We start from the raw sequence: 15,538 nt of genomic DNA, 5'->3' as shown, positions 1-15,538 counted from the left end.
TGCAGTCTCCCTCTGAGTGTTTTCTAGTCTCTTCTCTAACTGGGACTGAATCTTTCTGTCCGCACTGAGACTGCGCTCTAGAGGCAGGTATAGTTTCTCTATTGTTTAGAGGCACTGCTCTAAAACAGAGCAGTGATGGCTTTATTGGCCCTGAATATATGTGAAGGCATTAGAAGGGTGATACCGGATAGATAATGAGAAAGACCCACTTCTTCCATCACCTGTCACCTCTAATGTTCTCTTCCCCAGGAGTTGATAGATATTACTCAGATTTCAGTGCTTAAAGATGCCTTTTGCGGCCAGGCATGGTGGCTCATGCCTGTAATCCCAGCAGGTTGGGAGGCAGAGGTGGGCAGATCACCTGAGGTCAGGAGTTTGAGACCAGCCTGGCCAATATGGCGAAACCTGTCTCTACTAAAAATACAAAAATTAGCTGGGCGTGGTGGTGCACACCTGTAATCCCAGCTACTCGGGAGGCTGAGGCAGAAGAATCACTTGAACCTGGGAGGTGGAGGTTTCAGTGAGCTGAAATTGTGCCATTGCACTCCAGCCTGGGTGACAAGAGAAAAACTCCGTCTCAAAAAAAAAAAAAAAAAAAAAAAAGATGCCTTTTCCTCCTTTGGAGACTGAAGGCAAAGAGATGAGGCCAGAAAACAAGAGCAGGGGCTTATCTGAGTCAAGTTTGGGTTTACTGTCTCAGCCCTGGCTGTGCTTCAGAGTCCCCTCAGGTGCCTTTGTAAAGGCACATTCCTAAGGTGGTTTAGGATAGGGCCTGCTCATCTGTATTTTAAGCCCTCATTTGATTTTGATGTTCTACCAAAGTAAAGAACTACTCTCTGGTCTTACCTAATGCATTCATAAGAGTTCAAACTCAAGAAGTGCCGCAAAAGAGTAGTGTCTGATGGTTTCCCATAGTCCGCTTTTGCCAGTGTCCTGCCTAGGGTTTCTCCCCCCGCCCCAGCCCCCCTCCCCCCATGTTTGGCAGCCTGCCAGCCAGGACCTGAGCTCCTCGATGATGTTGGCTGACAGCTGTTGCTCCCGGATGCGCCCCACCTCCTGAGGTGGCTGTCCCACCAGTTCAATGATGGTCACATGCCGCAAATCCAGTCCACAGGTGGATTGCTGGGAGGGAGACGGAACATTTTAGGCAACAGAGCTGTGAGTTCAAACCTAAGGCTACTTGGCTGATTCCTCCTGGGACCATATGAAGCAGTGTGGGAAAGGAGCCCCTTCTCCCCCAATGATCACACAATCACACTGTGGGGTCTATGACAACCTGTTCCCTCTGTCATTCCTGAAGTACTTGCCCCAATAGTGTTTCCTTCATTCTACTGAAACCAGTTACACGAAGTGGGGTAGAGAAGAGAAATTCAATGAGTAAATTGCAGGAACATAATCATTGTTTAGCTTTGTATAGGTTTTAAATTACATAAGTTCTTGATGAATAGCCAATGTGATATGATAATGGCTGTTGTTTATTGAATACACAAACCTAATGCTTTGTAGACATAATCTAATCCTCACAACACCCCTCACAAGCCAGGTGGTGACAATAACATGCTGAGCCAAGATTCAAACTGAGGACTGATGCCCCCTGCCCAAGCGTGTGCTCTTTACCAATAGGCTACCTGGCCAGGGCCTTCGCTCGGTCTCCAGGATTTCTCCAAAATTGTGCCCAGTGCTCTTTTCATTACCCCTTGTTACCTTCCTTGCACTGGGCAGCGCAGCTTGCAGTCCTACCCCAGATCTCTGTCCTGCCTTGTCTTGCGGGATCACCTACTAGCCAGTTACCAGGGTGAGGTTTAAAGAGGCCTTGAATACTCCCCCGCACCCCACCTCTGTTTCATCTTTGGGCTTCCCCTCTAGTCCTCACCCTCAGAGTCACTATGCTTGCTGACAGGTTCCTTTTCTTGTTCTTACTCCCTTGCTTCCAGCTGAACTGTTACTTTTGTCAGTCTTTTTGGATATCTGGATGAATAAGGCCCTCTTTTTGGTCTAGACCCTCCAGGGTTTTTTTTTTTTTTTTTGTAAAACTGCTTCCATCCTGGGCCTCTGAATATTCACCTGGCAACTTCTAAGATTCAATCTTTAGAAACCTCCCAAGTAGCTTTTTCTCCCACATGGGTATCCAGCCCCTTGCAGCTCCCCAGAGCTGCTTCTCTTAGTCTTGTCAGCACACCCTGAATTATCTCCAGTAACCTAGCCTGTTCTTTTATAAGTCCCCATAATCATATTTATTCTGTCCTATCAACCTCTCCCTACCAGTGGCTTTGGCTAGGTATCTCTTATGTTAAAAACTGCCATGCAACTCTCTCATTTTACTTTGAGATATCATAATACTTTTCCTTCTTTTCTGCTACTGGTAGTGGCTAAGAGCAGAGATTCTGCAGCCAGACTCCCTGTGTTCAATCCCAGCTCCACCACTTACTAGCTAGTGACCTTGGGCAAGTGACTTAATCTCTATGCATCAGTTTCCTCACACCTATTCAATGGGGATAACGATAGTATCTACCTCCAAAGGGTTGTTGTGAGAATTGGATGAATATGTGTAAAACCCATAGATCAGTACTGGATACCTACATAGCACTTACTGCATAAGCGTTTGTTAGTGCTGTTATTCCTTGAAAACACAAATGTACTTAATTCCTAACATTTACATTTGATCATGGCTGTCTTGCAAGTCTCTTCAGAGTGCTTTGCCACACTCCTTTCCCGTCTTTCACCCAGCCCCCTGCAAGTCACAGCCACCACTCCAGTGACTTTATTGCCTTTTCAGTAAAAACAGTTTTTTAAATGTGCTAAATATGTCTATGGTAAAACTGATCAAATGCTATCCACAAAAAGTTTCAGGAAGTAGGTAAGGTTTGTGCTGCAGAGAATAACTCTGATTTGGAAAAGGTAAGGGATAATTTACAGGAGCTAAGCCCTCTTTAGGGGAGTGGGCCTTACCTGTAGCATAGAGATCTGCATTTTATAATATCGGTTGGAAGGATCAGGAGCTGAGATGATGAGGAGTCGCTGTTTCTCATAGAATTGATCCAAGAGACCAGCAGCTGAGTTGACATTGACGTTAATCTTCATAGCTAGGGCAGAAGCAGGTGACCAGTCAGAGTATGGCTTTCTCCTCCATCCCAGCTTAGGTAACCTAACATCTTGAGGTGTTCCAGTCTTTCAGGTTACCTCTCTCTGGCTGTTTCTCCCATCCCTTGGGGGAAATCCTAAAAGAACACTTAGAGATTTTAAACCCTTCTTCTTGGGGTAGGAGTTGGCCTTTAAATTAGACACATCCCAGAACCCCCCTTTCCCACATCATATACTTGTTATTGGACCCCTGTGCCATGAGGAAGATCCTCCAAACTTCCCCTGATCACCACATCCACTTGCCCCATTCCCTGGTTTCACTCACGAGTACAGATTGGTGGTGAACCTGACCACTGGCGGCTGGACTGACAGACCCGGGAGGGTGTCCCCTGGCGATCATAACCGCCATCACAGTGGTATTCACAGGTGGCACCATAGTTGTCCCCCGCTGAGGTGCAGGTGAGGTAGCCATGCTGCGGAGGTTTCAGAGTTGGGCAGCGTCTCACTGTCAGGGAGGAGCTCAAGTTAGAAGTTATGGTGTTTCTTATAAGAAGGAAAGGCTAAGAGGGTGCCCGTGCTGGGCTTTCTAGACCAGAAGACTTAGGATGATCAGAAAAATGGCTTTTCTGTATTTCCACTGGCTGGGGACAGAGCTGGAATTTTCCTTTCTTAAGGAATTAAATCGGCCGGGCGCGGTGGCTCACGCTTGTAATCCCAGCACTTTGGGAGGCCGAGGCGGGTGGATCACGAGGTCAGGAGATCAAGACCACGATGAAACCCCGTCTCTACTAAAAATACAAAAAATTAGCCGGGCGTGGTGGCGGGCGCCTGTAGTCCCAGCTACTCGGAGAGGCTGAGGCAGGAGAATGGCGTGAACCTGGGAGGTGGAGCTTGCAGTGAGCCGAGATTGCGCCACTGCACTCCAGCCTGGGTGACAGAGCGAGACTCCGTCTCACAAAAAAAAAAAAAAGGAATTAAATCTGAAATGCAGACAAAGGTTTGTAAAGTCTGGAAACACAGGTGAATATACATGTTGTCATCAAAAGACTGACAATCTTTAAAAGAAAATATTACCATCTGTTTCCAGACTTTATGGACATGCTGTGTAAAGATGACTACCTTGCAGAATTCCTCTTAATAGCAGAAATAAGTTGGAGGAATCTTAAATGTTCATTGGTGGGAGAAGGGTTAAGCAAATTATGATATATTTTTAGAGTAGAATATTATGCTGTCATTAAAAATGTTTCTGACGAATTTTAAAAGAACATGGGAAAATTACTTTGTTAATGAAAAGTGAAAAGGATGATTTATGATTGGATATACAGTACAATCTCAACTATATATTTTTTAAAGTATGTATAGAAAAAAGACTGGAAGGAAAATACCAAAAAGTTAACAGCAGTTGCCTCTGGATGATGGGGTAATAGATTTTTCCCCTTTATATATTTCCTTATTTATCAAATGTTCAACAATAAGCATGAATAATCTTTATAATGAGAAAAGCAAAACAAAACAATACAACACAAAGCAAAGAGGAAGAATCAGGCAGCCAACACCACCAATTTTAGCAGAGGTGAATGACAGAATGAAGGCTGATTACATGTGATCATTTTGAAGTCTAAGAAAAGAAATGGATAAAGAATATCCTTGTGGATTTTATCTGGATTTAGGATAATGAGAGTCTTATTGATGAGAGTCTTGTTGGAGAGTCAAAATTTCAGAAACATGTGTATGCACGTGTAATGCTGGCTTCCTAAATAAGCCTGTTTGGTGAACTTGTTTTTCTCCTCTCCCAGTATAAATTAGGTGTGTCTCTTCCAGGCATAGAGAGGAGACACATGGGGTGGGTCAGGGTAGAGCAGGATTAATGAACAATATGGAAACTGAATAATTCTTTCTGACCTTGTACTTTCACAATGAACTTGCAGCTGGCCCGGTTGTAGGCTCGGTCATAGGCAGTGTAGCGAATCACATGCTCTCCTTCGGGAAAGTGAGAGCCAGGCTCAGGGCCCCGAAGTGTCACCCTGCATGGGACAGGGTGAAAGAAACACTGAGGAAAGAGACCCTTAGAATTGAAGTCTGAGGCACATCCCCACTGTCACCTTAGCCTGTGCAGTTTCAGTGTGACCAGCCTGAATGACTGAGAGAAGCCGAGGGAAGGCATAAGGGGCATCCATTATTCAGGCTCACCTGGTGATGGTACCATCAGCAGAATCTTTCACCAACGGTGGGTCCCAGTATACTCGAGCAGTCAATTTCTCTGGCTCTGCCATCTTCTCACGTGAGTGGGGACAGCGGATCTTGGGGGGATCTATGTCTGCCAAGATGAAAAATCAAGTGCTGACTCGTGGACCCCTTGCTTTCCCTGGAGGGAACCCTTTGAAGCAATGCCACACACCACTGGGTAGGTAAAAAGTTCAAGGTGCTCAAGGAAACGGGAAGGAAATGCAACTTCAGGGGAGAAGATCATTTTGTTTAGCAAATACCCAGGGTGCCACCCTCATAGCTAAGAGGAATGCCTTCTGTGGTGAGAATTCCACATCTTTTATCGATATAATGCTGGGGTGGCTCTTTGCACTAGAACAACTGGGAGCAACCAGCATTTACCTACACATACAGGCTCGCCTCCACTCCATCTCCCATCTTCCATGCAGATTCGGCTGCGATCACCTTCCAGGTGGTAGCCACTGGAACAGCTGTAGTCACAGCGAGAGTCAAGAAGGACTCCATTTGTGCAGGTGTAAGTGCCACTAGTGATGAATGGTAGTGCGTGGCATCTCATCTCTAAGAGAAAACCAAGTGGCAAGCTCAGTGGCTTGTGCGACTATCTGGAGGTGATGCCTGGGCATCTAGCACAGGGAGAAACATCAGAGAGAGCAGAAAATACAGAAACCCTACCTGAACTGCCCTTACATTTTTGTGCCTAACTGCCTTTTTCCCTAATTGTCTTTGTATTTTCATAAAGTATAGCAGCACCCTTGGGCAGGGGGGTGTCAAAAAAGTAAATTACTTGTCCAAGCATATAGACTTCAAAATCAGACCTAACACTGTACATTGTCAAAATCCATAGAATATACAACAAGAGTGGGCCTTAATATAAACTATGGAATTCAGGTGACAATGATGTATTAATTTATGTTCGTCAACTGTAAAAAATGTACCACTCTGGTGGGGGATGTTGACAACAGGGGAGGCTGTACATGTGTGGGTGCTGGGGATAAATGGGAAATATCTGTATCTTTCATTCAATTTTGCTGTGAACTTAAAACTTCTCTAAAAAATAGAATCTATTTTAGAGGGGGAAGTAAAACAACTTATCAGGAGTAAAAAAAAAAATCAGACCTGAGTTTGCATCCCAGTTCTACCTCTTACTAGCTCTGTAACTTTAAGAAGTTGCCTCATCTTTTTGAGTCTCAGTGTCTTCTTCAGTGAAATGTGGATAACTCATAGGATTGTTGTATAAATTAAAAGAGACAATGCATCTATCCTCTGGGCTCATTTAGGGCCTTAGCAACTGTTACTTTTTGTCTCTTATTCCTCAAATGCTAGATGCCCTTGAGCACGTTCAAAGCTTCTTTTCTCCTCCAGGCATACTCAATATAATTTTGGGGCTCCCGTAGGTACTGCTCAGCTGAGGCTCACTTACATGCTAACTTGGGCTGACTCTCTGTCTGGGCAAGAATACAAGTCAGACCAGTGCCTGGAGGGCCAGGTGTGGTATTTGGTAAAAGAGGAATCCGTGTGCCTTGGACACCACATGTGGCAGAGGTGGAGCCTGTCACCATGGATTAATTGTGAGTCTATGCTTGCCAAAGTATTGTTGGAGATACCTGATACTTGAGAGAAGGAGGCCATGTATTCCTTTAGGTTGTCTAACTTCTAATCCTGCCTAAGTTCAATTGTTGGAGCTTTGAATAAAGATCTGTATAAGCTATGTTCATTTTGTTGCTTGGTAAACCAGACTTAAAGATTATTGCATTTTCTGTTTTCCAGTGTCCCTTTGTAAAGACCTATGCAAAAATGACCTTTCTGAAATCAGGGCGAAGAGAAAAGATTTGTCTCTTCAGATGAATGTGTTTGCTTAGTATCATATGACAGGAAAAATGATAGATCCAAAGCATTTGCCCTTTTGTCTCTTATGAGGAAAGTCAAAGCTAGATTCAGTGCTCAAATGTAGTAATTGACTCATTGTAGGCACCTGGAAATATGTATGTCACCATTATTTTAATTGGTTTTATGTTCACTTGTACTTTACAGCTCTATATTTTTCAATTGTGTCAGACCGATTCAAATTCCTGTTGAAAATGATGGGGTCTAAGTCCTGAAACAATTTAATTCCAGTCACCAAGAGGGGTGTGGTGACTGCCTGCTTTCTGGCTATCAAGCTTCTCTTCTCTTCTACAGCGTCTTCTCTGACCAGCCCCATTTCTATATGAATGCTCAGCACTTCTGCATCCAGTTACATGACATTGATGTGCACACATTTGTGTTTCTATCCCATTCATCTATAAGCAGCCTGGGAGTACTTGAAGAATTAAGTAACACAGGAAGTGACCAATGCAGGGCTGTGCATACATGGGTGTCCTACAAATGGTGTTCTGCCATGGACATATGGACAGGAAAAGCTCAGCTGCTAAAAGGCTGTGGAACTTGAGTAAGAGGTAGAGATTTGGAAGCTGAAGGGGGAAATGATTGGGAATGTGTGTATATCAGCACTTTCACATTCTAGACTTAGGGATTTTTCTTCTGACTTTCAGAAGAAAATGAAGAATAGCAGATGTTTCACAGCTCCACTGCCAAAGTCTTCTAAGGCTACAGGCCAGGAAGTACAGCAGTTGACCACAAGTGGAAGAGTCTAAGACCACACATCCTTAGGAGCTCCAGAAGAAGATCTAGGTCCACAACAGACCTCAGGCCCAAGCCTTAGCTCTGGCTGTGCACTCCTGGGCTCCCCAAGACAGAAGAGCTGGTGGCTAGTTAAATGCTCATATTGCTTGGGCAGTAACCCAGAGAAACTGAACTCGAATGTTAGAATGGGGAAAGGCCCTGCTGGGGGGCTTATGGAATAGTCTCAATTTGTACTTGAGAGAAGGGCATATTAGTAACACCTCCAGGCATATACCCTCAGCAGCTGGCTGGCTGGCTTCTCTCGCATACATGCGTCAGCATATGCACACACACAACTTACGCCTGCAGTAGGCAGTTCCAGACCAACGACGGCTTGGCAGGCATTGCACCGACCTCCTTCCAATCAATCGAAAGCCCCGGTCACAGGAGAGCTCACAACGCGTGCCCAGGCTGCTGTGATAATTTCCTCCCCTCGGTGAGTAGCATGTGGCTTCTCCATCCTGGATATTTAATGTATAACACCATCGGGGGACTGTAGCAATAGAAGAAAGGCAAGCTAGAAGTACAGTAATCAAGACAGTGTGGTCTTGGTGAAAAGACAAATAAGTCAATGGAAAAAAAATAGAGAGCCCAGAAGTAAACTCACACAGGTGTGTCAAAATGATTTTTGACAAAAGTGCAAAAACAATTCAGTGGAAGAAAGATAGCCTTCAAACAAATGGTGCTGGAGCACTTGTACTTCCATATGCAAAAAAAAACCCCACCTCGACCTAAGTCTCACACCTTATACAAAAATTAACTCAAATGGGATCATGGACTTGAAAAAACAGGAGAAAGTCACTGGGATTTAGAGCTAAGCAAAGTGGTCTTAGGTATGACACCAACAGCATAATTAATAAAAGAAAAATTAAAATTTGTTTTTTTGAGATGAAGTCTCGCTCTCACCCAGGCTGGAGTGCAGTGGCGTAACCTCAGCTCACTGCAAGCTCCGCCTCCCACGTTCACGCCATTCTCCTGCCTCAGCCTCCTGAGTAGCTGGGACTACAGGCACCTGCCATCATACCCGGCTAAGTTTTTGTATTTCAGTAGAGACAGGGTTTCACCGTGTTAGCCAGGATGGTCTCGATCTCCTGACCTCGTGATCCTCCTGCCTCGGCCTCCCAAAGTGCTGGGATTACAGGCATGAGCCACTGCGCCCGGCCAGAAAAATTAAATTTTAATAAATAAATTAATGAATTAATAAATTGGACCTTGTCAAAATTAAAAATTGCTCTGTGAAAAGACGAAGTCATAAAAGGGACTAGTATTTAAAATATAGAAAGAACTCTCAAAACATTGAAAAAGCAAGCAATCCAGTTAGAACATGGACAAAAGATATAAACACACATGGCACTGAATAGGATATACCAATGGCAAATAAGCACATGAAAAGATGTTCAGCATCATTAATCATTTGGCAAATGCAAATTAAAATCATAATGAGATACTGCTTATATATCCATCAGAGAGGGTATCCTTACAAAAACTGGTAATACCCAGTGTTTGTGAAGATGGAGAGAAACTGGAATTCTCATATATGGCTGGTGGAAATGCAAAAATACAGCCACTTTGGAAAATATTTTGGCTATTTCTTATAAAGGTAACACCTACCTTCTTATAAAGAAAGGTACACTTACCATACGACTCTGCAATCCCACTTAAAGGTATTTATGCCAGTGAAATACAAACCTGTGTCCACACAAAATCCTGTACACGAGAGTTAAAAGTAGCTCTATTCATAATTGCCAAAAGCTGGAAACAACTCAAATCTCAAATGTCTTTCTTTCTTTCTTTCTTTTTTTTTTTGAGACGGAGTCTCCCTCTGTCACCAGGCTGGAGTGCAGTGGTGCGATCTCGGCTCACGGCAACCTCCGCCTCCCATGTTCAAGCTTGATTCTCCTGCCTCAGGCTCCTGAGTAGCTGGGACTACAGGCGCACGCCACCACACCCAGCTAATTTTTGTATTTAATTTTTGTATTTTTAGTAGAGACGAGGTTTCACCTTGTTGGCTAGAATGGTCTCCATCTCTTGACTTCTTAATCTGCCCACCTTGGCCTCCTAAAGTGCTGGGATCACAGGCATGAGCCACCACACCCAGCCTCAAATGTCTTTCTATGGGTGAATGACTAAACTAACTGTGATGTATTCATACAAAAGAATGAAGTGCTGATACATGCAACAACATAAATCAATCTCAAATTTATTTTGGGAAGCGAAAGAAGCCACACTTGAAAAACTACATACTGTAGAATTCCATTTATATAACAAAAATATAGGGACATAGGCAAAAATACAGTGACAGAGTACAGATCAGTGTTTGCCAGAGATTAGGGGTAGAGGTAGGGAATAACATCAAAGGGGAAGCACTGGGCAAGATTTTGAAGTGATGGAACTGTCTCATACTGTGGTGGAAGTTATGCGACCCTATGCATTTGTCGAAACCCACAGAACTGTACACCAAAAAGAGTGAGTTTTTCTGTATGTATGTTTAAAATAAAAATTTAAAGGATAATACAAAAATGTAAACTAGAGAGAGGAAGGGAATGTGACATCAAAGAAGGAAGAAGGCTTCTTAGGAATTAAAGTCCAATCCTAGTTCATTACTGAGACAAAAGGTTATAGGGCTGTTAAATTATAAAGGCATCATAAAGATGACTCACAGGCTATACAAAATAAATGACTCTTTAGTGGATTCAGAGTTTAAAGGGGCACATATAAACAAGCAGAGGGCCGCCTGCCCAAGGATGCACACAACACGGCATGGCACGGGTCTGTTAGCCTAGGGTTGGAAAGGCTAAAGCCCCATGTGAGTTGACTCAGTTCCCACATCCTAAGGGGGGGAAAAAAAAGCTTTGAAAAAAAAAAAAGAAGTAGATGAGACACCAAAGGAACAAAGAAAGTCTAGAGCCTCTTTCTGAGTGCAATTGGAGAATGAAGACAGATGACAGTGAGAAATCTTTTCTTCAGTAAACACTACTCTTGGGGCTTCCAGCATTACTTTTGAGCCTGTGGCAGTGACACATGGCTGCCATCTGGAGACACCATCTCCAAATTACAGAAAGTCTTTGAAGCACTACAGTTGCAGAGCTGTTGATTATAAGGCCACAACACATATCATAAAGACCTTATTTGGCAGGCTGGGACCTCAACAATCACTCCCATTCTATATCGCTCCCATAGTCTGTCAAGGAAAATACACATCAGATTGGAATCAGTAGAATAAGTAAGAATGGTAAAGGGAAATATAAAGGTCGGGCTAAATGCTGAGACAGTAGGAGAGGCCCCAACTATTGTAAGTAAGTTCAAATTTTCTGACCCAGAAAAAATCCTGGCACAAAGACAAAAACATTGAAAGGCTGGAGAAGAGCAAACACAATCTCAGTTTTCAAATAAGGAAGAAGTCTCTGGGAACTATAGCCTAGTGACACTGACAGCACTGATAGCATAGTGTTCTAGAATATTTAAACATAAGGCATGTGGCAGTTACCCAGAGAAATAGTGATCTCCAGGAACCCTCTGGAACAAGTAATTCCAGATTGACCTAATTTCCTGTTTGGGTAGGGTCACCAGACTGGTAGAGCAGGGGAAATGGTGGTTACACTATGTGGAAGTAAGTGAGGCATGTGACAATGCTTTTCATGTCATTGATGTGGATGAGATGCAATAGAGGAGAGGTGACAATATGGTTAAAAATTCATAAGTGGCTGAGCAACTGTACCCAAAGAATGCCCATGGGAAACTGAAACGAGGATGTGGTTAAAAGAAATCAAGAAGGCAATTCCATTTACAATAGCTACAAAGAAATCTGGAAATAACCAAAGAAGTGAAAACCTATACACTGAAAATTATAAAACGTTGATGAAAGAAAGAGGACACAAAAATAGATATCCCGTGTTCATGGATCAGAAGAATTAATATTGTTAAAATGACCATATTGCTCAAAGCAATCTACAGATTCAATGCACTTTCTATCAAAATACCAACATCATTTTTCACAGAAATATAAAAAGCAATCCTAAAATTCATATGGAACTAAAAAAGAGCCAGAATAGCCAAAGTAATCCCAAGCAAAAAGAACAAAGCTAGAGGCATCACATTACCTCACTTCAAAATATATTGTAAGGCTATAGTAACGAAAACAACATGGTATTAGTATAAAAATAGATATATAGATCCATGGAACAGAATAGTAAACCCAGAAATAAATTCATATATTTATAGCCAACTGATCTTTGACAAGGCCATCAAGAACATACACTGGGGAAAGGACACTCTCTTCAATAAATGGTGCTGAGAAAACTAGATAACCTTATACAGAATAACGAAATTGGACCCCCATCTCTCATATCCAAAAATTTACTCAAGGTGGAGTAAAAACTTAAATGTAAGACCCAGAAGTATAAAATTACTAGAAGAAAACATAGGGAAAACTCCTCAGGATATTGGTCTAGGCAACAATTTTATGGTTAAGACCTCAAAAGCACAGGAAACAAAAACAAAAATAGACCAGGAGGACTATATTAAATTAAAAAGCTCCTGCACAGCAAAACAACAACAAACAACCGAGTGAAGAGACAACATCTTGAATGGGAGAAAATATTTGCAAACTACTTATCCATCAGGGGACTAATAATGTCCAGTACATACAAGGAACTTGAACAACTCAACGGTAGAAAAACAAATAATTCCATTAAAATATTGGGCAAAGGGGCCAGGCTCAGTGGCTCATGCCTGTAATCCCAGCACTTTGGGGAGGCCTAGGTGGGTGGATTACAAGGTCAGGAGACTCCGTCTCCAAAACAAAAACTAAAACAAAAACAAAATATTGGGCAAAGGACACGAACAGATATTTCTCAAAAGAGGACACACAAATGGCCAACAGATATATGAAAATATGCTCAACATCACTAATCATCAGGGAAATGATGAGATATCCTCTCACCCCAGTTAAAATGGCTATTATTAAAAACGCCAGGCACAGTGGCTCATGCCTGTAATCCCAGGACTTTGGGAGGCCTCCGCAGGCGGATCATTTGAGGTCAGGAGTTTGAGACCAGCCTGGCCAACATGGTGAAATCCCTTCTCTACTAAAAATCTAAAAATTAGCTGGGCATGGTGGTGGGCGTCTGTAATCCCAGCAACTTGGGAGGCTGAGGCAGAAGAATTGCTTGAACCCAGGAAGTGGAGGTTGCAGTGAGCCGAGATCATGCCATGCCATTGCATTCCATCCTGGGGGACAGAGTGAGACTCTGTCTCAAAAAAAAAAAAAAAAAAAAAAAACAAAAAAAAAAAACATAAATAACAGATGCTGGCCAGGATGCAGAGAAAAGGGAACCATACATTGTTGATGAGAATGTAAATTAATATAACCACTGTGGAAAACAGTATGGAAATTTCTTAAAAAATGAAAACTAGCCAGGCGTGGTGGCTCACACCTGTAATCCCAGCACTTTGGAAGGTCAAGACAGGTGAATCACCTGAGGTCAGGAGTTCGAGACCAGCCTGGCCAACATTTTAGTAGAAGCCCCGTCTCTACTAAAAATACAAAAATTAGCTGGGCGTGGTGGTGGGTGCCTGTAATCCCAGCTACTGGGGAGGCTGAGGCAGGAGAATTGCTTGAACCCAGGAGGCAGAGGTTGCAGTGAGCCGAGATGGCGCCACTGCACTCCAGCCTGGGCAACAAGAATGAGGCTCCATCTCGAAGGAAGGGAGGAAGGAAGGAAGGAAGGAAGGAAGGAAGGAAGGAAGGAAGGAGAAGGAAGGAGAAGGAAGGAGAAGGAAGGAGAAGGAAGGAAGGAAGGAAGGAAGGAAGGAGAAGGAAGGAGAAGGAAGGAGAAGGAAGGAGAAGGAAGGAAGGAAGGAAGGAAGGAGAAGGAAGGAGAAGGAAGGAAGGAAGGAGAAGGAAGGAGAAGGAAGGAGAAGGAAGGAGAAGGAAGGAGAAGGAAGGAAGGAAGGAAGGAAAGGAAGGAAGCGAGGGAGGGAACTAGCACTACCATATGATTCAGCAGTCCCACTACTGCGTACCTATTTAAAGGAAAAGAAATCAATATATCAAAGGGATCTGCATTCATGTGTTTATCACAGCACTATTCACAATAGCAAAGATATGGAATCAACCTAAGTATCCATCAGTGGACTAATGGATAAATAAAATGTGGTACATATACATAATAGAATAGTATTTGGCCATAATAAAGAATGAAATCCTGTCATTTGCAGCAACATGGATAGAACTGGAAGACATTATGTTAAGCAAAATAAGCCAGGCACAGAAAGACAAATACTGTATGTTCTCACTTAATTGTGGGTGCTAAAAAGTTAATCTCATGAACATAGAGAATAGAATGATAGATACCAGAGACTGGGAGGGGTAAGTGGGTGGCAGCGGGGATGAAGAGAGGTTTGTTATGGATACAAATCTATAGTCAGAGGAAATAAATTCTAATGTTTGATAGCAGAATAGGGTGACTATACTTAGCAACAATGTTTTGTATATTTCAAAGTAAGTAGAAGAGAGGACTTGACACCAACGCATAAAAATAATAAATACTGAAGGTGATGGATACCGCAAATACCCTGACTTGATTACTCCACAGTCTATGCGTGTGACACTCAACATGTGCCCCATAAATATGTAAAGTATTATGTACCGATAAAAGAAAAAAGAATGTGGTTAAATACTGTATGGCTGGCTGGGCGTGGTGGCTCACCCCTGTAATCCCAGCACTTTGGGAGGCCGAGGCAGGCCGATCACCTGAGGTCAGGAGTTTGAGACCACCCTGTCCAACATGGTAAAACCCTGTCTACTAAAAATACAAAATTAGCCGGGTGTGGTGGTGTGCGCCTGTAATCCCAGCTACTTGGGAGGTGGAGGCAGGAGAATTGCTTGAACCTGGGAGGCAGAGGTTGACGTGAGCTAAGATTGCGCCATCGCACTCCAGCCTGGGCAACAAGAGCAAAACTTTGTCTTAAAAAACAGAAACAAAAACAAACAACTCCCCCGCCCCACCTAAAAAACCCGAAAAATACTGTATGGCAAAATTGTCTGGTAGGAAATGTGTAAGTCTTTATTGTGTATCTCCTGTGTTCTAGGCGCCATGCTACATGTTTTCCTTTTCACATATATCATCTTATACAGTTCTCCCAACAACCCTGTAAGGTATGCAGGTGTTTATCCCTCTTTCGCAGATGAGGAAGTAAATTGCCCAGGATCCCTAAGCAAGTAAGGGGTAGAGCTGAAATTTGAACCCAAGCTTTGTCTGCTCCAAACCCCATGTCCTATGTAATCGCAGTGTCTGCCATTGCAGATATAAAATAGGCTACTATTTTGAAGTAAACACTGACCTTGTTGAATAGCTAATATATCCACATGACTCAAAACCTCAAAAGCATAAAAAGTTACAAAGTAAAATGTCTTCCCCCAACCCCTGCTCCCATGCCCAGCCCGACTTAGTCCCCTCCCAAAGAACTACTTTTAATAGTTTCTTTGTGCCTATAAAGCAAATGTTGGTATAGCTTCTTATTTTTCCTTCCTTTTTAATACATAAAGTAGCATATTATGCCCACTCTT

General features: G+C 43.0%; 1 protein-coding gene across 1 annotated transcript in view; it reads right to left on the bottom strand.

Annotated features, from left to right (window-relative positions):
* SRPX2 (sushi repeat containing protein X-linked 2) overlaps positions 1-15,538 on the bottom strand; it is a 30,962-nt gene that overhangs the window by 4,057 nt on the left and 11,367 nt on the right. The window contains exons 4-10 of the mRNA XM_055268312.2: positions 8,270-8,461; positions 5,689-5,865; positions 5,272-5,398; positions 4,984-5,105; positions 3,407-3,586; positions 2,950-3,083; positions 1,001-1,122 (exon numbers count right to left, since the gene is read on the bottom strand). Coding sequence (XP_055124287.1) covers positions 1,001-1,122; positions 2,950-3,083; positions 3,407-3,586; positions 4,984-5,105; positions 5,272-5,398; positions 5,689-5,865; positions 8,270-8,461 — 1,054 coding nt within the window. The remainder of the gene's footprint in view (positions 1-1,000; positions 1,123-2,949; positions 3,084-3,406; positions 3,587-4,983; positions 5,106-5,271; positions 5,399-5,688; positions 5,866-8,269; positions 8,462-15,538) is intronic.

This window comes from Symphalangus syndactylus, chromosome X, assembly GCF_028878055.3.
Source record: "Symphalangus syndactylus isolate Jambi chromosome X, NHGRI_mSymSyn1-v2.1_pri, whole genome shotgun sequence".
NCBI classification, from domain to species: Eukaryota; Metazoa; Chordata; class Mammalia; order Primates; family Hylobatidae; genus Symphalangus; species Symphalangus syndactylus.
This window is presented reverse-complemented; position numbering and strand designations above follow the sequence as displayed.